Here is a 21573-nt window from a genome sequence, read left to right on the forward strand (position 1 = left end):
GGGATTCAGAAGCCCAGAGCCTGGGTTCAAGGTCTGGTGCCTACACTTAGCAGCTGTGTGTCACTGGGTGAGTCAAGTCATTTGTCCGAGCCTTAGACTTCTCATCTGTCAATTGGGGTGATATTATCCACGTGACGATGTGGGGCCACAGTTTTCCTGGCTCACTGTTGGTGGTACTGTGCAGATTACTATGGGCAAGCCACAAGGGGCAGTGGGTCGGGGTAAGGGGCTGCAGGGCCTGTCTGGGGAGTTAGAGGTGTCTGTTGGTTTCCCCTCCAGCTTGAGCCGGGCCGTCTCAGCCTCAGAGTCCCCGGTGGGGCCCCTCCGGGAGTACTGCCGGGCCATGGCAGTCAGCCTAGCCCGGCCAGCCTGGTGTCCCCAGCGTGGCTTCTGCCCCCACAGGCATGCGCATCCTTGTCACGCTGCTGCTGGACACGCTGCCCATGCTGGGCAACGTCCTGCTGCTCTGCTTCTTCGTCTTCTTCATCTTCGGCATCGTTGGCGTCCAGCTGTGGGCAGGGCTGCTTCGGAACCGATGCTTCCTACCTGAGAATTTCAGCCTGTGAGTGGTGGACAGGGGCCGGGGAGGACCTGGGAATGGTTATGGGGCTGCGACCTCCCCCAGTTCCTCACTTTTGGTTGCTACTGACATAAATGTTCTAACATCTGGGACATATCTGCTTCTCAAACTTGGCTGCTCATTGGAACCACCTAAGGAGTTTTAAAAAAAAGTACTGATGCCTGGGTGACACCTCCAGACATTCTGATTTCATTGGTCTGGGGCACAGCTTGGATGTAGGGATGTTTTTTTTTTGAGATGGAGTTTTGTTCTTGTTGCCCAGGCTGGAGTGTAGTGGCACGATATTGGCTCACTACAACCTCCGCCTCCCAGGTTCAAGCGATTCTCCTGCCTCAGCTTCCCGAGTAGCTAGGATTACAGGCATGCACCACCATGCCCGGCTAATTTTGTATTTTAAGTAGAGACAGGGTTTTGCCGTGTTGGACAGGCTGGTTTTTAACTCCTGACCTCAAGTGATCCACCCGCCTCGGTCTCCCAAAGTGCTGGGATTATAGGCATGAGCCACCACGCCCAGCCAGATGTAGAGATTTTTTAAACCCCTCCAGCGATCCTAATGTGCAGCGAAATTTGAAAACCACTATTCTAGGATGTGACCTTCCAACATCCTGAGTTTGGAGTTTTCCCACTCTGGCCTCATGATCCTGATGCCCACAAATCCCTGCCCAGCCCACTCCCTCCCCGACTCTCAGTTCTGCCCTGCTCACCCTGTGTGCCTCGAGCACTGGTGCCATCTCTCCCTTCCTGGGCCCTCTCCCTGGAGAGCCCACTCCCCAGCCTCACCCCTGTTCCCCTTCCCATCCTGCAGCCCTCTGAGCGTGGACCTGGAGCGCTACTACCAGACAGAGAACGAGGATGAGAGCCCCTTCATCTGCTCCCAGCCACGCGAGAATGGCATGCGTTCCTGCAGGAGCGTGCCCACGCTGCGCGGGGAGGGGGGCGGTGGCCCACCCTGCGGTCTGGACTATGAGGCCTACAATAGCTCCAGCAACACCACCTGCGTTAACTGGAACCAGTACTACACCAACTGCTCTGCAGGGGAGCACAACCCCTTCAAGGGCGCCATCAACTTTGACAACATTGGATATGCCTGGATCGCCATCTTCCAGGTGGGGCAGCCTGGGCCCCAGGAGAGTCCCCAGAACAGCAGCCCCAGCACACAGCCCAAGGGCTGAGTGGTCGCTCTCAGGGTTGGGGTGGGGGTCAAGGCCTCTCGAGGAGACTGGAGGAGGATTTGGTGGGCCCAGAGTCAGCCTGCCCCTCTGCACCCCTCTAGGTCATCACGCTGGAGGGCTGGGTCGACATCATGTACTTTGTGATGGATGCTCATTCCTTCTACAATTTCATCTACTTCATCCTCCTCATCATCGTGAGTGACTCCTCAGATCCCTGTGGGGATGGGCAATCCTGGGGACACCCGTGGTTGCAGTCCAGAGAGGGGATAGTTTGTTCCGTCTGAAGTTTCTAGCTCTCAGGACAAGTCCTGTAGAGAGGGCATCTGTCATATAGTAGGAGGGACCCCAGACTCGGAGTCAGGAGGAAATTCGAGGTCAAGGGGGTGCTCACTGCTATTGCCACCTTGGGGGAGTCATTCCCCACGAGGCCCCCAGCCCCGCTTTGGGCCTCTGTTTCTTCATGGGTAAAATGGATGGTTCTCAACCTGGGATGATACCACCTCCCCCAGAGAGCATTTGGAACTGGGAAGGGTGGTTCCGGTTTTGATGTTTTTTAAAAATAGCTTTGTTGAGACATAACTCACATATCATTCAATTCATCCCTTTGAATGAATCCAGTGGTTTTTTTAGTATGTTCACAGAGTTCTGTTTTTTTGCAAGGACAAGGGGAGTGCTATTGGCATTTTTTGTTGGTGGAGGGGAGAGACGCTAAACATCCTGAAATGCTTGTGAATAAAGAATTATTCCACCCAAAGTTCTGATCAGTGATCAATTGGTGTTAAACACTGCCTGATCTTTTATTCCTGCCAGTTCAGAAATTGCAAGACTTTATGAAGGCGGAAGACAGAGGCAAAAGCAGCAATATTTAATAGTTTTAATCACTGCCATTCATAGTTAATAGCTTCATTGCTACCACTTTGAGCTAATATTTATTGAGCACTTACTATGCGCCAGCCCCAGATCTAAGCACTTTTAATGTGCTGGTGCATTTAATTCTCACCATGATCCTCTCCATTTTACAGACAAGGAAACTGACGTTTCCTCATTTATCTGACCCTACCAGGCTCTTTGCCTATGCTGTAGATTAATCTCCAAGGGTGGGGCATCGCTGCTGACGTGTGCTGTAACATCTGCTGCCTGTTTAATCCTTGCCATACCCTGTGAGGTGCCAGGGCAGGGATTGTGGTCCCCATCTCTTAAATGAGAACTCGGTGCCCCGGAGGGTTGGTCACTACACAGAAAGTAAATGGCTGGGGCTGAGAGATTAGTCCCAGGCTGACGACTCCACATTCAGCCTTTCTTCTGTGCCACCAATGGGCCAATGACAGAGCCGGACAGAGGGACAGATATTGAGAGAAAGAGATTAAGAAAGATTAAGATCTACTCAGGAGCTAGGACTAGCTCCAGAGAGATATGAAGACAAAATGAGGCAGCTCCTGGTGAGTGAGAGACAGAGGGTAGGCCCTGAGAAAGAGCAAGTCCCCAAGGCCACCCCCTCCTGCCTGCGTAACTTCCCCTGGTGCGGAAGAGTGGGCAGGCTCAGGCGAAGCCTGGCTGGAGGCCCATTCCCAACCCCGGCCACCACCTCAAGGGACGAGGCCAGTGCTTCAGGGAAGTGGGGTCTTCTCACCATGTTGCCCCCACCCCCACTCCCCTTCCCTCCTGGGCTTGAAAGAGGGGGAAGGAAGCAGACAGGGAGCTAAGGGGCCTAGTTTCCACCCTCCCACACACCCCCTGAAAAATCTTTCCTAACAGCTCTCTGGAATCACACTAGTGAAGCTAATTATCATAATTACTAGGACACGATCTAGAAAAAAAAAATCTGCTTTGTCACCATAAATATTCATTTCCCTCATTCGGGATTGTTGTCCAAGCAATGGCTGTTCCAGAATTCTGGGGAAACTGAGGCATGGAGATGGGGACTGGGGGAGTGTGAGCAAGTCAGGTGGCAGCTTGGCTAGTCTTATAGGGTCTAGGGTTCAGCCCCTCCCCCATGTGGGGGAGGCCCCATGACTAAGGGTCTCTTGCCCAAAGTCACACAGCTAGAATTGGGATTAGAAGGAGGAGTCTTGTGAATGATGTTTTTGCCAAGACCTCCAGGTTCAATACAATTTGAAAACCCCATGACCTTGATATTGCATTCATTTCCACAGCATTCTCTACTCCTAATGGAAATTGTGGAAGGGGCACTGCATCTCTGCAGGTGTGCATGTTTAGGGACAGGGGATTTGAGAGATTGCAGGATAACACCATGCACAATTGCAACATCTAGCTTGGTTCCAGTCTTAGCCTTGCTCTGAATTAGCTGACTGATCTTGGGCAAATGCTTTGACCTCTCTGGGCCTCAGTTTCCTCACCTGTCTGTTGGGAGACTACAATAGCATCACCTCCTGAGACTGTCTTATGAATAAAACGAGATAATGCTCAGAAAATAATTGAGCGTGGCGCCTGACACTTGGAAAGTCCTTTGTACCTGACGGCTGGCATTGTGATTCGCTTTTCTTCAGGACATCTCCTCTTCCTGTCCCCACCCCTACAGGTGGGCTCCTTCTTCATGATCAACCTGTGCCTGGTGGTGATTGCCACGCAGTTCTCAGAGACCAAGCAACGGGAAAGCCAGCTAATGCGGGAGCAGCGCGTGCGGTTCCTGTCCAACGCCAGCACCCTGGCTAGCTTCTCTGAGCCCGGCAGCTGCTATGAGGAGCTGCTCAAGTACCTGGTATACATCCTTCGGAAGGCAGCCCGCAGGCTGGCTCAGGTCTCTCGGGCAGCAGGAGTGCGGGCCGGGCTGCTCAGCAGCCCAGCACCCCTTGGGGGCCAGGAGCCCCAGCCCAGCAGCAGCTGCTCTCGCTCCCACCGCCGCCTGTCCGTCCACCACCTGGTCCACCACCACCACCACCATCACCACCACTACCACCTGGGCAATGGGACGCTCAGGGCCCCCCGGGCCAGCCCGGAGATCCAGGACAGGGATGCCAATGGGTCCCGCCGTCTCATGCTGCCACCACCCTCGACACCTGCCCTCTCTGGGGGCCCCCCAGGTGGCGCAGAGTCTGTGCACAGCTTCTACCATGCCGACTGCCACTTAGAGCCAGTCCGCTGCCAGGCACCGCCTCCCAGGTCCCCATCCGAGGCATCTGGCAGGACTGTGGGCAGCGGGAAAGTGTATCCCACCGTGCACACCAGCCCTCCACCGGAGACACTGAAGGAGAAGGCACTAGTGGAGGTGGCTGCCAGCTCTGGGCCCCCCACCCTCACCAGCCTCAACATCCCACCCGGGCCCTACAGCTCCATGCACAAGCTGCTGGAGACGCAAAGTACAGGTGAGAACTCTGGGTGGAGGCATGTGGGTGCCCTCGTCTGAGGACTGGGTGGCATCCCAGAGGGAACTAAGGGGTCTGGAGTCAGAGGGACCAGGGCTCATATTCTCATGCTGCCTCTCATGGCCTGGGCACCTTCAGCCAGTCACTTCCCCTCTTTGAGTTTGAATTTTCTCATCTGCTGAAGTGGAAATCACAATTCCTACATTGCAATATCAGTAACTATCATGTCATAAGCACCTGCTTCATGCTGTTTGCCATCATATCTAGCAGTTGCTGCAAACAGCAATGGCTGTGTGCCTGTCACATGCTTTGCAGGCAAAATCCCATTGGATCCTTTCTACTCATTAGGTTTTCTTATTATCCCCATTGTGTGGATGAGACCTAGGAGGCTTGGAAGGGTTGCTTGACTTGCCAAGGCTGTGCTGTTGGTGAGGGGCAGACTCAGGGCCCACACTTGGGACTCCTCATTGTGAGGCTCAGAGAGGAAATGGTGTGTGACTGTCCCCAGCTTCATGCCCTGCTGGCTAAACCTGGGTCTCATTCCGTCCACACAGGGAGACCCAGTTCAGGGAGCTGCTTGTCTGATGGGTGGAACTCCCAGTGTCATGGGGCCAGTGAGACACATAGGGATGTCGGGCTCTCCCTAGCAGACAGGTTCACTGTAGCTGCAGCCCACGGCCTGTGTTTCAGGAAGGATGTGGCACGTGGGGAGCAGCGGGATATTCGTGGGAATGTTACGTGGGAATGTGGGCTGGGACCAGAAGGTGCTATCACAGAACCCAGAGCGAAAGGTTTCTATGCCAGCTCCTCCACTACCCTGCCACGGGACGTGGGCCAGTCACATGCACCCACGTTTTTATTTCCTCCTGTGTAAAAGGCAAGGCTAGGCCCATGATTACTGTCAGTGGGTGCTTACTGACTCCCTCCTGTGTGCAGGTGCAGTCAAGGGGGAAATGTCACTGAGAGCCCACCCGGGCCCAGGGCCAGAGCTAGGGGCATCTACATCCGGGCTTTACCTGGTGGTCTCTGAGGTTCTCATAATCTGTGATCAAAGCTGGATTTAAAGGGACAATGACGTCTTGGGCTAGGTCCCTGAGTGTGTGCACACGAGTGCATCTAGTATGCTTATATGTGTCTATGTCCATGAAGGGGTCGACTGTGTGTGTGTGTGTGTGTGTGTGCACGTGAGTGCATGCATGTGTCTGGTGTTCATGTGCTTATGTGTGCACACGCGGTTGATGTGTGTAGGCACGTGTGCGGTATGGAGCTCTCCTTGGTTTGTGTGCATGCACATGTGCGCACGTGTCTGGCATATGTGTCGTGTGTGTTGTGCACACATGTGTTAGGTATGTGCGTGTATATGTGCCCAGATGGTGGCGTGCAAATAGTATGTGTGTGTACACAGCATGTGCATCTGGAGTACGTGGGCATCTGGAGCACATGTGCATGTGCACGTGTCTGGTGTGGGTGTGTGTGCGAGTGCATGTGTGTGGACGTGTCTTAAGGATCCCTCGGAAAGTGCTGCTCAGAGCAGTGTTGATGCAGACCTGGCCTCTGGGAAGGGGAAGGGAAGTGAGGCTCCTTGTGAAGGCGCCTAGGATATAGGAACTGTCCAGGACCTCAGAGGACATCCAGGACCTCAGAGGGCATCCAGGCCACCTCTCTGAGCCCTAGGACAGTCAGCGGTGACTGTCAATGAAGTGCTGTTGACATTAGGGCATCTTGTGGATCAGGACTGCCCACCTTGCAGGACATTCAGCCCCCTTGGCCCACTAAGTGCCTGGCACTCCATCACTGCAACAACCCCAGACTCCCTGACTCATTTTATACATACTCTGAGGGTGGGGTAGCCCCAGGTACAAGACTCTGGAGCCTCTTACCTCTCCCTCTACTCTCCTGTTCCAGGTGCCTGCCAAAGCTCTTGCAAGATCTCCAGCCCTTGCTTGAAGGCAGACAGTGGAGCCTGTGGTCCAGACAGTTGCCCCTACTGTGCCCGGGCGGGGGCAGGGGAGCTGGAACTCGTTGACCATGAAATGCCTGACTCAGACAGCGAGGCAGTTTATGAGTTCACACAGGATGCCCAGCACAGCGACCTCCGGGACCCCCACAGCCGGCGGCAACGGAGCCTGGGCCCAGATGCAGCACCCGGCTCTGTGCTGGCCTTCTGGAGGCTAATCTGTGACACCTTCCGAAAGATTGTAGACAGCAAGTACTTTGGCCGAGGAATCATGATCGCCATCCTGGTCAATACACTCAGCATGGGCATCGAATACCATGAGCAGGTAGGGGTGTGGGCAGAGGCAGGGCTCCTGCCAGCTGCTCTTCCCCTGGGGCTGGGGCCTTCTACCTCCTACCGCACCCCGCCTGCTGTGCTCAGCTTCCTCTCCAAGCTGCTAGCCTGCCGGGCAGGAAGGAGGGGAGGTGGGTGATGGAGCAATGCATGGAGATTCTCTAGAGGGAATGCGCAAAGTCTCTGAGTATGGAAGTCGCTCTGGGCAGGCCAAAGGGTATGTTCTACTCAGGAAGGCTTCTCAGAGAAGACTGGCTTTGAAGGATGTGAACGGTGGTGAGCATCAGCGTGTGAGGAGATGCATCACTGGGAGAGGTTTGGGTCTTTGGAGAAGGTGTAGTGGGGAGGGGGGTGTTGGAGGTCCCCTAGCATCCATCTGACCCACTAAGTCAGGGTGTGACTGATTGGAGGCAGGAGGGGCAGCGTAAACAGGGGTGCAGAGGGCAGGGTTGGTGCCTGCACCGGGTGGAATGAAGGCCTGTTGGGGTCAGGGAGGGAGGAAGTCTTGTCCTGGCCTCATGTCTGGGAGCTGTGCTGTGAACCAGGGCAGCTTAGGGTGGATGAGAGTGCCCAGCATGGCAAGGGGACTTGAAGCCATCGTGTTTGAGGAATCATTCTAAGAACCGGGATGTTTAGTGAGGAGGAGAGAGGGCTCAGCAGGGACAGGCGAGCTGTCTTCAAATATTTGAAGGGCTGTCATGTGGAAGAAGGAGCAGGCTTGTTCTGTGGGGCTGATGGCTGCACGCAGTAGGCTCTGGGCTGAGGGAGGAGGCTGTTCTAACCCTCGGAGCTATGCAGAGACAGAAGGGTGGCCTGGGGGACCCCACTGATCCCCCACCGTGAGCTGGGGCTGCACGCTTGTTGGAGGTCCAAGCAGGCACCATGGGTCCTCGCAGCTGGGTTTGGCTCCCTCTTCCACAGGGTTCTTTCTGGAAGTCACTCCCCCTCCCTCGAGTCTGGCCTTCCAGGTCACCCCCCTGGCTGATTCTTGGAAAAGAAGGGAGGCTAGCAAGCAGGTGCTGCGGCTCACGGTCCTCCCAGGCTCTTCTCGCCTGGGTGTTCTGGCCTCCCTGAGGCAGCAGGGAGGGCACTGGGCCATCGGAACCCAACCTTCCCTGGTTTGGAACGAAGGCGACGCATCTCCCCACCTCTGCACCCTCCCAATCAGGAGCGGAGGCTGAGTGGGCCAGAGGTGTGGAGGGGCCCCTATGCCAGCACAGCACTCTGTGGGAGGGGCATCTCAACCAGGTGGTACAGGCAGGGTGGCATAGGCATGCTGGGAGGTCTGGGTTGAGGCTGAGGGCCACATGTCAAGCTGGGTCTGGAGCAGACAGTGAGGTGTTCACTTTTCTGGGGGATTCAAAGCCCCCCCACCTGCAATATTTCCAGCACCTGCAATATTTCCAGCACCCAGCTCTTATCCAAGACTGCCCAACCTGGCCAGGTGCCCCCCTCCCCATCACCATCACTGCACAATGATGCCCCTTCCTCTACCTCCACAGCATCCCCTTCAGGCAGCCATGCAGTGGAGAGGGAGCAGGACCCCGGCTGCAGTGCCAGTGGGTGGGCACGCATGACACCACAGTGGGCGTGTTTTGTCTGGGCTGCGTGGGTGTGGGTGCGTGTGCACATGCCCACTCTGCCAGCCTCCCAGGGAGAGATGCTCCACTCTGCCAGACTTGTGGCAATTGGGGGTGGGCAGCATTTTCTGCTTCCGGGACCCAGGTGGTGACAACCCCTCACCTTCCATTACTCAGGGTCCCCAATCCTGAACCTCAGCCTCCTTTCCCTCACCCCTGTCCTGGCCATGGTCAGGTGCCCCTCCCCCAGGGGGCACCTCCTCAGTGCCCTCTCCCTACCCCTTGGGGGGTGCACCCAGCAGTCCCTGTCCAGCCAGATGCTGCTAGTGGAGGCTTTGATGGCACTGGGAAGAAGCTGAGTCACACAGACCCAAGGCAGATGAAGCCTCGGCAAGAGGACTTTCAGTTAGATGTCAAGAAGGACGCTCCTTTGGAGAGGAGGTGGCAGCCATCAGCCAGGGGTGCCTGCAGCATCTCCTTGCTCAGGTTCCTGAGGAAGGGCGGGGACAGCCCAGGGCTCCCCCTAAGTCCTCAGCAGCAGGGAGGCCTCACTCAGTGGCAGCAGTTTCTGCTCCAGGGAGGGTTATGTCCCCATAACTGGTTGCTGAGGGCCCCAGGGGGTGAGTGGGAGTCCCGAGCAGTCTGGGAAGATGACTGACAGCTGCCCAGAGGGCTCAGGGGCATGGAGTGTGAGAAGTCCCAGAAGCTGCCATGGCCCTGTGCTCGCAGGCACTGCGGCGTGAACGTCCCGCCATCTGGACCCTGGAGCCTGAGCAGGCTGGGGGCGGGGGTTGCCAGGGACGGCAGCAAGGAGATGTGGGGGGCTGAGGCAGAGACATAGAGTGGGCACAGAGGGGGAGACAGATACATGGGGGGATGGTGACGCAGAGGGAGACAGAGAGGAGACTGATGGGGGCGAGACAGAGGCACGGAGGGCAAGATGGAGACGGGGGAGGAGGGCAGGGAAGAGAGACATGCAGGCAGGGGAGAAAGGATATGAAGGCAGAGATGAGCCACAGCGGAGTCAGACAGAGACAAATGGAGTGACAGAGACACATGGGAGACAGAGACACAGAGAGAGAGCTGAAGACAGAGACAGTCCCAGATGCAAATGAGGACAGAGATGAGGCGGGATGGGGAGACAGAGACTCCCCTGGTACTGGCTGCGTGAGGTGGTGCTGCATGGAGGGAGAGCAGCTGCTGGCAGAGGAGGCTCATGGCTTCCCTGCGGTGCCCTTAATGAGGCAATTGTGTCCATTGATTCTGGAATCGATCAGATTGGAGGGGCACTGGAGAGGGTGTTGCTGGTGCTTCTCCAGAGGAGGAGCCCCTGCCCACCTTCCCAGCCGACAGGCTTCCCTTCCCAGGCCCTGTCCTCCCCCAACACCACCCTGTGCCCTGGCTGACTCGTTATCTGGTTATCCTGTCCCCCGCCCTGTGCTACCCCACCATCCTCCTGACTGAGGAAGCACCTATATGTCATAGCCCACCGCACCTGTTTTGGAGATGTCTGCTAAGGTGTTCTCTTGTTCTTTGAGGCATCCCCTGGCTCCCCCAATTCCACAAACAAGGGGAGCATCTCTTGTGCACAGCACACTAGAATCGAATACTAGAATATCAGGGGGCTCAGAGCTGAGCCAGAAACACCCAAGAAATGTAGGTTCTGGTGGAAAAGTCGTTCTGTTTCATGGATGATTATTACCACCAGCTGGAGGAGAACTGGTAGGATTGGCTTGTCCAGAGGGCTGGTGAGGAGGACAAGACCCCAGGAGACTGAGGAGGGAGCAAGAAAATAACTTGATGTCAAAGTGTGATATGTGGGGCCAGCCTGCATGTGTGCTCCATCCACTAGGGGCGGTACATGGAGCCCAAAACCTTTTTCCAATTATCCATCCGTTTGTGTCGGAGTTGGGCCTAAGCAGTGGTGTGCTGATAAATGTTTAACAACCGGCCCTTCTAAAACAATAAAGTCCTGATCTGTAGCATTTGCCAATTTCCATGGTGTAAATACTCCCGCCATAGCTGGTTTGTAGCTACCAACACGATTCCACCAAATGTGGGGTTGGGAAGAGATGTGGACAGTTGGTTCCCCCGAGCCAGTGAGAAGCCGCTTCAGCACACCACTGGGCCCAAGGCACTGTCCTTTTTAAAGACGTCACCAACAAATAAGCAGTCATATTTGCTTGATGTGGCACATGCTCAGAGAGGGATGTGTGGAGGAGGAGCCCTTAACCCAGACTGGAGAAGGAATTCAGGGAGGGCTCCGTGTAGGAGGTGACCTCTAGGCTGAGTTTGAAGGAAGGGTGGGACATAGCCAGTGAAAGTGGAGGGTAGGGCACAGTATGAGTGCTTCTGCAGTGGTCCAGGCAGTTCGTAATACATCTTGATCCCTGGAAATGGAGAGCAGAGGGCTAGGGAGAGCTGGCTGGAAGCTGGATCTGCAGGCCTCAATATCAGTTGAATATGTGGATTGAGAGGAGGCAGCAAGGATGACTTCCAGGTTCTACCTGGGGTGGGAGCAATGTGGCTTAAGCAGACGTGGGCTGGGGGACGTGTTGCAGGCGAGGTGCCTGTGGGTCATCCTGGCCGTGTCCAGCAGACTGTCAGAGCTCAGAAAAGAGGTGACCATCTCTTCTGCGTCCCACCTGGGTCTGCGCTGGGGCCAGACTTCTCCAGGAAGAGGGGACAGTGCAGGATTGGGACCTCAGGGACACAGGAGCTTCCTAACATCCCTTTCCTGGCTCTGGGTCATGGTGGGGCGGGGGGCAGGTGCTAGTCTCATATTCTAGAAGAAGGACAACAGCATGTGGGGAGAGGGGACAGCATGGAGCCCAGTGGTCTCCTGGGCTGTCGATGGGGAGAGGAGGGGAGGGACCAGGGTAGATGGCCTTGCAGGCCAAGAGAGGACAAGGCAGGTGATGACTCTGCTCATTGCTCACACTCTGGGCCCAACCTGTCACTCCAGATACATGTCCAGAGAGGGTTTCTATTTATAAGTGAATGAGGTTGGCTGTACAAGGCGAGAGAAGCTGGGGGTGGGGCAGGGGGAGGTGGTCCAGATATGGTAAGTCTTAACTTTTGAAGGAGGTCATAGACTCCTTTTCAGTTCTGCTGAAGGCTGGGAACCCTGTCCCCAGAAAATACACACAAGCATGGACACCCTAAATGCGGCCTTTGAGGGCAAAGGTTTATGGATACCTCCCACCCCGGCCAGTCCCTTGGTCTCCAGATAGAGGAGCCCTGGCTGAAGAGCTGGGGCTGAGGGCCAAGCAGACCTTTGGGGGATGGGCCTTCATAGCTGACTGGCCCCAGACATTCAAAGGCTCTCTGGTGTGGGAGGGAGAGGGCCATTTTTGGAGATGTCTGCTAAGGTGTTCTCTTGTTCTTTGAGGCATCCCCTGGCTCCAGGCTCCCCCAGTCCCACAAACAAGGGGAGAATCTCCTGTGCACAGCACACTAGAATCGAATACTAGAATATCAGGGGGCTCAGGGCTGAGCCAGAAACACCCAAGAAATGTAGGTTCTGTGGAAAAGTCGTTCTGTTTCATGGATGATTGTTGCTAAATGCTGAAAGAGAGGCTTCAGGGGACAAAAGAGAGCTGCTCACCCCCAGCTCGCCTTTGGAAGGGCTTCATGAAGGTGGTGACTTTTGAGAGGAGCCTGAAAGATGAATGGAATTGACAGTGGCTTGGATGGTGGGGTCGGGGGAGGTGGGCGATGGGGTAGGGTGGGTAGGAGCAGAGAGATCTAGGTGGAGGGATTAGGGCAGGGGCTCGGGGTGGCACAGGGTGCTCTGAAGGACAGTCAGGTTTTCCTCCCTGCCCTGGCCTCAAGGTGTCTGAGCAGGGCGTGATGTGAGCCCAGCGGGGCTGAAGGAGGCCTGTTCTTCCCGTAGGTGCAGGCTGGGTGGGGGAGGGCCTGGAGGCTATTTCTGTTGTTTAGATCAGAGGCAAAGAGGGCCCCAAGTAAGGCCACAGCTATGGGAACGAGGGGGTGGGTAGGACGCAATTTCATTGGCAGGTTCTCTGGGCCAGGGCACCTTAGTGTCCAGAGGGATGAAGGGCGGGCAAGAATCCTAGATAACCCGAAGTTTCTAAGGCAGAATCCCGAGAATGATGGCGCCGATGGGAAGGAGCAGGTTTGGGAGAGGAGGTGAGAGAGTTTGTTTTGGATGCGCTGAGTTTGAGATGGCTGTGGGCCATCCCGGGAGGGAGATCAGGCAGACTCTGGATCTCTGGATGAGAAGCCAGGGGCTTAGAGAGATTGCTTAGTGTCGTCTACACCCCAGTGACAGCCAGAGAGGTGGGAGCGGGGGTGCTGGTGGAGGAAGCGGGCTTAGACTGAACTCTGAGGAATGCTGGCCTGAGGGAAGAGAGGCGGTGAAAGGAGCGCTGGGAGGGGGAGGAGGTGGTTGCACAGGGTCGGGGAAGCCAAGGGAGGCTGGGCTCGCAACGGGGAGGGGCCGGCCCAGGTTCAGCTGCTGCCCAGGCGTCCACTAAGAGGAGGGCTGGGAAGAGGGTCCCTGCACAGAGCTGCAGCTCTGGGGCCCAGGGTTCAGGACTGAGTGGGTCTGGAGTCCCACAGAAGCTTTCTGCTTTTAGGCAGAGGGGACGGAGACTGAAGTGATGGATGTAGGCATAATTGATAGGCCAGGGCCCAGGGGAGCCTGGGGGGTGGGGGGTGCATCAAAGTACAGGTGGAGGAAGAGAGACAGTGGGATGCACGGCACAGTGCTCTTTGGAGGAGGCACGCGGATCCCCCTACCCCACCTGTGTGAGCCTGTAGCAAGGGGCCCGGTGGGGAGTAGGGCTGGGGGCTGCAGAATCCCAAAGGTTTGAGGCAGCTCCTGGAGAAGATAGGAGACCCAAGAAAGGAGGAGCCAGGGACTGTGAATAAAGGCATTCAGCAGCCATGGGGCTGCCACCTGCAGGGAATCACTTGTCCATTCAGCACAGGTTTGTGCTTCCGTCTAGCAATACTCAGCACTTCCAGAGCCGCAGAGGAGAGGAGAAAGGCAAGGGCACTTACCTGGGCTGGGGCTGGGCAAGGCCAGAGCCCTCGAAAGTCTTCATCAGGAGGGCAGCCTTAATGTGGCCCGCTGTGGCCCACCGTGGGCTCGAGGCTGTCCAGGTGGGAAAGGGGCTGCAGCCCCAGCACTTTATTAATTTATTTTAAGAGATGGAACTTGATCTGTTCCCTGGGCTGGATTGCAGTGGCTTGATTATGGCTTACTGCAGCCTGGAACTCCTGGGTTCAAGTGATCCTCCCACCCCAGCCTCCCCAGTAGCTGGGACTATGGGCACCTGCCACCAAGCCTGGCTCCAGCTTTGGAATGTTAAGTAGCAGGGCCCTTGTGTCGGCCACCTGGAAGCTGAGCGGGCACCACGAATGTGCTGTGCCTAGTTAGCTTGTGTTGACTTTCGAGGGCTTTGGGGAGCTGGAGAAGATCATGTCACCTCTACCCCAATGGCAGCTGGAGAGGTAGGAGTGGAGGCATTGGTGAGGGGAATGAGCTTAGAATGAACTCTGAGGAATGTTGCCCTGAGGGAGAGAGGCAGTGATCTCGGCTAAAGCCTCTCCTTGGCATTGCCTCTGATTAGGAGGCCCTGGGGCACCATGACACCTGGCAGTGTGCCCAGTAGGCAGGATGGCACAGGAGGGAGGATCCAAGCTGGAAAGCTTCCAGGGGGCTGCAGAAGACCTGGGCCCCGATCTACATGATGGGGCCTGAGATTTCCAGGAAGCCTCCTGCCACCTACCGCCGAGGTATCCCTGACTTCCCACGCCTCCTTGAAGACTTGCCTCCCACTGACCCAGTGAGCCTCCTGCCTCACTGCAGCATGTCTGGGCCCCTGTCCTGAGTGGGTGGGAGCAGCAGGCAGGCCCATCAAAAGCAGAGATGAGGTGAGCCGAGGAGTCTGAACGGAAGAGTAGAGATTGGAGGGTCAGTAGAGGAGGTAGAAGCTGGGGTGAGGGGGGCTGGCTGGATGGGGCTTGGGCAGGGCAGGAGTGACTGGTCCAAGCCTCCACTCAGCTCTGGCGAGGCCTGTGCAGCCCCTCACGGCCTCCCTGCAAGAGGCATGTCCCTGTCTGCCAGAGCCGGCTCCCAGGCCTCCTGCCTGGACCACTGCAGTATCCGAATTGGTCTTTGTCTCTACCCTCCAAGCCGTCCACACGCTGCCACCACTGCAGCCAGATTAATCTTCTTAATACACCGCTTTGCATATCTTCTCCCTCCCTCCCCACCCGCAGAGCCTCAGTGGCAGTGTGGTAGGCAGAGGCATGTCCAGCCGGAGTCAGGGAGCAGAGGAAGGCCGTTCCACCTGGCCCTGCCGGCCTAGCAGCCTTCTCTCCCTACAGCCCCTCTCACCCTCTGATCTGGGCAGACCACTTGACTCTTGGTTCTGCAGTGTGCCCTGCACACCCCTTCCCCTGCTGCCTGTAGCTGGGGACACCCTCCGTGGACATCCTCCCCGGCCGTCCTCCCGACTGTCCCAGTGACCTCAGCCGGGATGGAGCTCCCATAGCTCTTGGGTTTTGTCCCCAGTGTGGTGTTTAGCCGCAGGCTTGCAGATATCGGTCCTGCCATGTGTGAGCTCAGCCCTGGGCTGGGGTTTCTCACAGGGTCTCCCTTCTTTGTTCTGCAGAGCAGCCTCCCAGGAGGTAGTGTTACCCTGAAGAGGCTGCTGGGGATCTGACTTGCCCAAGGTCATATAGGAAGAAAGTCTCAGAGTTGGCGGCACCTTTTAACACCCATGTTCTGCACACAGAGGGCACTTTTAGGGTTAGTTGGGGGAGCTGCTGTGGGGCTTGGGGAGCCCTGGTGCTGGGAAGTACCGAGCTTGCAGCAAACTTACCTTGCTGCAAGGAGACAGCCTGAGGGGAGGGGAGGTGTTGGGACATGGGAGATGGAGATGTACAGTCAGCGTCAACACAGACAAGAGGCTTGGGCCCTCTGGGTGGGAGAAGCTCAGGTTGTCTGGCCACATTTCACAGAAACCTCCACTGGGCCTTGACATCTGTGAACAGTAGGAAGGGTGGAGACTAGACCTGAGAAAGGACGTCCATGACTGGGGGACAGCCAGTGAGGGGAGGCTGGCTCCCACCTGATGGGTTTTGTGCTCTCTGCTTGGGCTCTGGGTGTATGGTGAGGGCGACATTGTGGAAAGGGTCTTGAGGGCAGAGATGTAGAGGGAGGCACAATGGACCCGGCTCTGCATCTGTCCAGGAGGGCGGTGTGACTTCCATCAAGGCACCACACCCCTCAGAGCCTCAGTTTCCCAGACTTGTCTAGGAGGCTCACAGCCCTCCCTCATTTTGTTGTGAACAGGGAGGAAACGACCTCCTCCACCAGGAGGAGGTCCTCAGCCTAGTGGGCCCATGGTGGGCACTGGCAGATGTTGGCTCCACCCCTGCCCCTTTTCAGCCGTAATTACAGCTCCGGTCCCTGGGGCAACCTTGTTGCTAAGATTGTGTCTCTGTGTCCTCGTCCTGCATTCGCAGACCGTTCCCAGCCTCTGATTTAGTAACTTGGACAGACCTGGCTGTCTGGGGGAGGAGGGCTCTTTTTCCATGGCTCACTGGAGGGAACACCCGGGCCCCGGAGAGGAAGAGGCATTGCCCCTAAGTGTTGCCAGAAGACTAGAGACAGAGAGGCAGGGCCGAGGGAGTGTGCCAGGCCCCTTTCCACCAGCATCAGGCTGCCCTGCTTCTCCAGTCCCGGAGCCACTTGGCTGGGTAAGATAGGGGTTCCAGCCTTTGTTGGAACCGCTCTTGACAAGCGCCAATGAGGCAGGCCTTATGGGGCAGCCGGTGCCTTGCAGGGAGCCCGGCACCGTCCTTCTCCAGGAGCCTCTCAGTGGTACGCAAGAGAGTGAGTTGCGCACGTGTCCACCAGCCGTTGGTACAGACTCCTGAGAGCCCTGAGAAGAACATCAGGGAGTGAAGAGGACAGCCTCCTTCTCCACGCACAGTAGTAGTTGGACTTTTAGAATTCACTGATTGAGTAAATACATGATATCAAAAGCTACTGTATTTGTAGCGACTTTTAAAAGAATGTTTCATTAATTTTTATTTTTAGCAGCTTTTGGGGGTATAGTTTATATGCCATCGAATTTGCCCATTGTAAGCGTACCTCGCTGTGCCGTCACGTCAAGTTGGTCTTTATTCCTAGAACTCTGTTGATTTGAATATGGTTTTATCTACATTAGAAGACACATCATGTATCCAGTCCACTGTGTATTTGGATTCACGTGCCCCTCACCGTCAGCATGACTTGATTCTGAATCCTGACTGCCTAATATTCTCGGAGTTAGAGGGATGTGGGATTAGGCCCCATCCCAGCTCTTCCAGCCCTGTGACTTTGAACTGGTCACTCTCCATCTCTTGGCGTCTTTTGCTCCTCTGAGACTAGCATGGCAGGGCTACTGTGTTAATGGCAAGGGGGAGGTGCATGGTGGGCCAGAGAACCCGCAAAACATCATACCTGCAGGGTCTGTGCTCATTTTAATCTAATCCAAGGCCCGAAACACAGTGAATGGCAGAGTGACAGGGAGGCCGGTTCTCTGACCCCCACTCCCTGGCAGACTGGACCGGACTTGGGAGCACAGAGTGGGGATCCACTTGGCCAGGTGGGGTCTGGGCCCTGGGCTTTATGTGCATGAATCACGGCCCCGCCCCACCGTCTGTCCTGTGCTCACGCTGGAGGGACTAATGGCTCTGTGTGACCTGGCTAACCAGGTCAGGTGGCAGTGCCCCCACTCATAGTCCATGGAGCAGCGACTTGCTTGAGATCCGCTGGTGCAGCGGGCTCCATGCCATCCTGGCCCCCATGACAGCCATTCTCCCTCTGCGCAGCTGGCTCTCTGCCTGCCTGCTGGCTCTGGCTCTGCCCACTCCCCCAGGCCTGCCTTTGTACAGTCTCAAAGCTTATCTCCCTCTGAGTAGCTGTTGACCCTGAGGCCCCCAAATACTCCTCACCTGCTAGTCAGAAGCCCCTTGTTCCGGGTCTCTCCACCTCCCACCCAAGCTGGCCGCACAAACTAGGGCCATTAAGATACATTTGGTTGTGCCTAGGCCTGGCTGCAGGTTTGGTTGGGCGGCTGGCCAGATGAGGCAGCAAGAAGCAAGGAGAGGTGTCTGATTGATAGAATGCGGGCCTCATTTGATTGTTTCACTAACCCAAACTTTTTGAGCAGCTACTATGGGCTTAGGCTCTGCCCTCCAGGCCAGACACCTAGCTTTTCCAGATACCCATCAGGTGGACATCGGGGTCCGTTGAGCCAACTGTATCTCTTCTTGCTTCCCCAGCCTTCTGCCTGCCACATCCCTCCCTTCTTCTCCAACTAGAACCAGGCTCAGGTTGCCCATGGTCCCCCACCCTGTGCCACCTCACCCATACCTTTGCCTGGGGAGACTCCACAAGCCCTTAGGCATTCAGGTGCTGCCTCTCTCCCGACAAAGTCTTTCTCTGTGTGTTCACCCCTCACCTTCTCTGCCCTGAACTCCCAGCCTCACTGCCTGGATAATTTATTTTGGCACTGAAGCATTGAAGGCCTCTTGTGGTTATTCAGCTGTTTTGTGTGTGTACAACTTGTTTCTAGCAGACACCAAGCTCCTGGGAGGTAGGGCATGTAGCTGGCGTGTTTTTGCAGCTCCTTGAATGGTGCCTTGCTAGGCACTTCATATTGAAAGTGAGGTCACTAGTGAGCTGGAATGGCAGATGAGACAGGGTTCATCATGAGTCCTTCTGAGGACTCTCTAGGGTGCATCCTTGGTCCCAATCCCAGACTTGGGTAGGGAGCATGAAAGGAATTACCTCCAGTGTTTCACATTTGGCCAGAGAGGTTGAGAATCTTGCTGAATGTCATGCAGTGAGTGGTAGGACAGGCTGAGAATTAACCTGGGTGTCCCAGGCTCAGGTTGAGGCTCCAGGTGTCTCCTCAACTGTGACAATGCTTCCTGGGTGTCTGGGTATCTCCCTTCTGCCCATCACCATGTGTGTGACTGGGAATGCATGCATGTCTCTGTGTGTATGTGTGTGTGTGTGTGTGTGTGTGTGTGTCTGGAAGGAAGCAAGAGTAGCCAACAGTTGTCCAAGAGAAGGCTGCCAAGTCCACAGAGTAATTGTGGAATATGTGTGACGTTCTGTGGGGCTCTGTGACCGGGTGTGTTGTGAGGCCTTGGCGCTCACCCTCTGACATCCGCCAGCATTGTCATGCTGCTGGCCTGGGCCTGCCGGGCTGGCATCGTAGCCTAGGTCAAGATGAGCCACTCAGCTCCCAGCAGGAGATAGGGCAGAACCCACAGCACAGAGATTCAGGGGTCCCCCCATTGAGCCTGCAGCCCCTGAATCTGAGACCCCAGAGCTGGGGAATGGCTGGGGCTGTGGGTTTCATGTGGCCCTTTCCTGGGGCCCCGGTCCCTCGGTGCATTTCCTCCTGGAGCCTTTGGGGTAGGGTCCTCCCCATGGATTTGAGCATCCAGCACCCACTCCCCAAAAGCTTGCTGTTCCTGCTCCTCCTCTCCCTGGTGTCCCATGTTTAGAGGATTCAGACGAGGGGCTCAGGGATAAGCCAGCTGCCTCATGTCCTCCCCTGCCCTGCAGCCCGAGGAGCTTACCAACGCCCTAGAAATCAGCAACATCGTCTTCACCAGCCTCTTTGCCCTGGAGATGCTGCTGAAGTTGCTGGTATACGGCCCTTTTGGCTACATCAAGAATCCCTACAACATCTTCGATGGCGTCATTGTGGTCATCAGGTATGACTACCCCCTGCCACTGCCTCTCACTTGAGGCATGCCAGCAGGGGTAGCATGGGGCCAGGAGCCATGCCACTTATTCCTCTGGGTGGAGGGGTCTGGAGTCAGGCCCCACTGACCCCATAGGACCTGCCACTCCCTCTAGGTGGGGGCGCTCTCTATGTCCTCATGCCCCCTCCATCTGTCTCTTGGACCCACCTTGCTCATGTGGACCTTGGGCTCACATCTTCATTGCCCAGGCCCCTCTTTAGTCTCCTGTCCCCACTCCTACCTCTTGTCCTTGACCCCACCCAGCCTGGGATGGGTGAGGATTGAGGATTGGCTTTAGAGAGGAATTGGAGGAAGTATGAGGCCCAGCCAGCTGCCCTGCTCGAAAAGTTCTTGGAAATCATCTCAGACACCAGCAACTTGCTTTAGGGTTTCCAAGACCTTGGGAAAGTGCTCCGTTCCCCCTAGGCCTGGGACCAGGAGAACCACTTTATTGCTTTTGGAGTTGGCTTTAGATTTCATTAGAAGAGAACAGAGCAAATATTCCATAAGTTGATGAAGTTGCATTGGCCAGATTTAGGGAGGGGGCTGTCTGCTGCCAGGATGTGATCTCTGGCAGGGAGGAGAGGGCGGAGGGGGCTGGGGCTGTCACTCAAATCCTCATTATCTTGGAGGCTCCTGTTTGGAGGTCCGGGGGCCCACCTGTGCCCCATTTTCTCTCGATGGGCCCGCCCAGCCAGGCCCTCAGGTGCTATGGAGTCCTGTCCAATGGAGGGTTGGGGGAGAGGGCCATGGTGCCAGGGGCTCAGGCTGCCTGATCCACTTGCAGCGTGTGGGAGATCGTGGGCCAGCAGGGGGGCGGCCTGTCGGTGCTGCGGACGTTCCGCCTGATGCGCGTGCTGAAGCTGGTGCGCTTCCTGCCGGCGCTGCAGCGGCAGCTCGTGGTACTCATGAAGACCATGGACAACGTGGCCACCTTCTGCATGCTGCTCATGCTCTTCATCTTCATCTTCAGGTGAGGGTGGCACTGCACCGAGCCGATGGAGGGACCAGCCAGGCTGAGGGCAGAAGGGCCTGAGGGGCTGGGAGCACTGGGCCCTTAACCCTGGCTGTGGCCCCCTTGTGCCTGCAGCATCCTGGGCATGCATCTCTTCGGCTGCAAGTTTGCCTCCGAGCGGGATGGGGACACCCTGCCAGACCGGAAGAATTTTGACTCCCTGCTCTGGGCCATCGTCACTGTCTTTCAGGTGCGAGAGGAACGGGCAGGGCATGGGCAGGGGCCGTCAGATGCCCCTGGCATAGGCCCTGATTCCTGTCCTCTGCCCACAGATCCTGACCCAGGAGGACTGGAACAAAGTCCTCTACAATGGTATGGCCTCCACGTCGTCCTGGGCAGCCCTTTACTTTATCGCCCTCATGACTTTCGGCAACTACGTGCTCTTCAATCTGCTGGTCGCCATTCTGGTGGAGGGCTTCCAGGCAGAGGTAACCCCCTGCCCTGCCCACCTCACCCTGCCCACAGCAGTCCCACTTCCAGGAGGAATTGGCCGCCTGTCTTGAGCCTCCTCCCTCTGCTGCCAATTTGGGGGCCTGGGAGGTCCCACAGCAAGCGCCTCTTAGACTAAGCCAGGGTAGACTAGGGGTGGACTAGGGGTGGGAGGCTCTGGGTCTTATGCAACCCCTCATCTCATGGGACACAGGATGGTTGTGTGGGGTCCCTGCGCCAAAGCTTAGCTACCGAGTGGATGTCCCCTTCAGAGTAGGCTAGACCCCTTCCCCAGAGAGGCAGACCCGATAAGGGTCTGCCCGTGGTGCAGCTGGACTCCTGGGCACAGTGCTCTGTGGAATACCGGGGAGGACCCTTCTGAGCTGAGGGGTGCGG

At 56.5% G+C, this 21573-nt stretch overlaps 1 protein-coding gene across 19 annotated transcripts in view; it reads left to right on the forward strand.

Moving 5' to 3' along the window:
• CACNA1G (calcium voltage-gated channel subunit alpha1 G) overlaps window positions 1–21573 on the forward strand; it is a 66505-nt gene that overhangs the window by 9972 nt on the left and 34960 nt on the right. For all 19 annotated transcript variants that reach the window (XM_012463539.2, XM_012463542.2, XM_012463546.2 and 16 more), the window contains 9 exons: window positions 403–562; window positions 1386–1686; window positions 1854–1946; window positions 4292–5075; window positions 6981–7357; window positions 19552–19703; window positions 20521–20706; window positions 20824–20938; window positions 21021–21176. In XM_012463539.2, the coding sequence (XP_012318962.2) occupies window positions 403–562; window positions 1386–1686; window positions 1854–1946; window positions 4292–5075; window positions 6981–7357; window positions 19552–19703; window positions 20521–20706; window positions 20824–20938; window positions 21021–21176 (2324 nt within the window). The remainder of the gene's footprint in view (window positions 1–402; window positions 563–1385; window positions 1687–1853; window positions 1947–4291; window positions 5076–6980; window positions 7358–19551; window positions 19704–20520; window positions 20707–20823; window positions 20939–21020; window positions 21177–21573) is intronic.

This window comes from Aotus nancymaae, unplaced genomic scaffold (genome assembly GCF_030222135.1).
Source record: "Aotus nancymaae isolate 86718 unplaced genomic scaffold, 86718_ANA_hifiasm-v0.15.2.pri h1tg000072l, whole genome shotgun sequence".
In the NCBI taxonomy this organism is placed as follows: Eukaryota; Metazoa; Chordata; class Mammalia; order Primates; family Aotidae; genus Aotus; species Aotus nancymaae.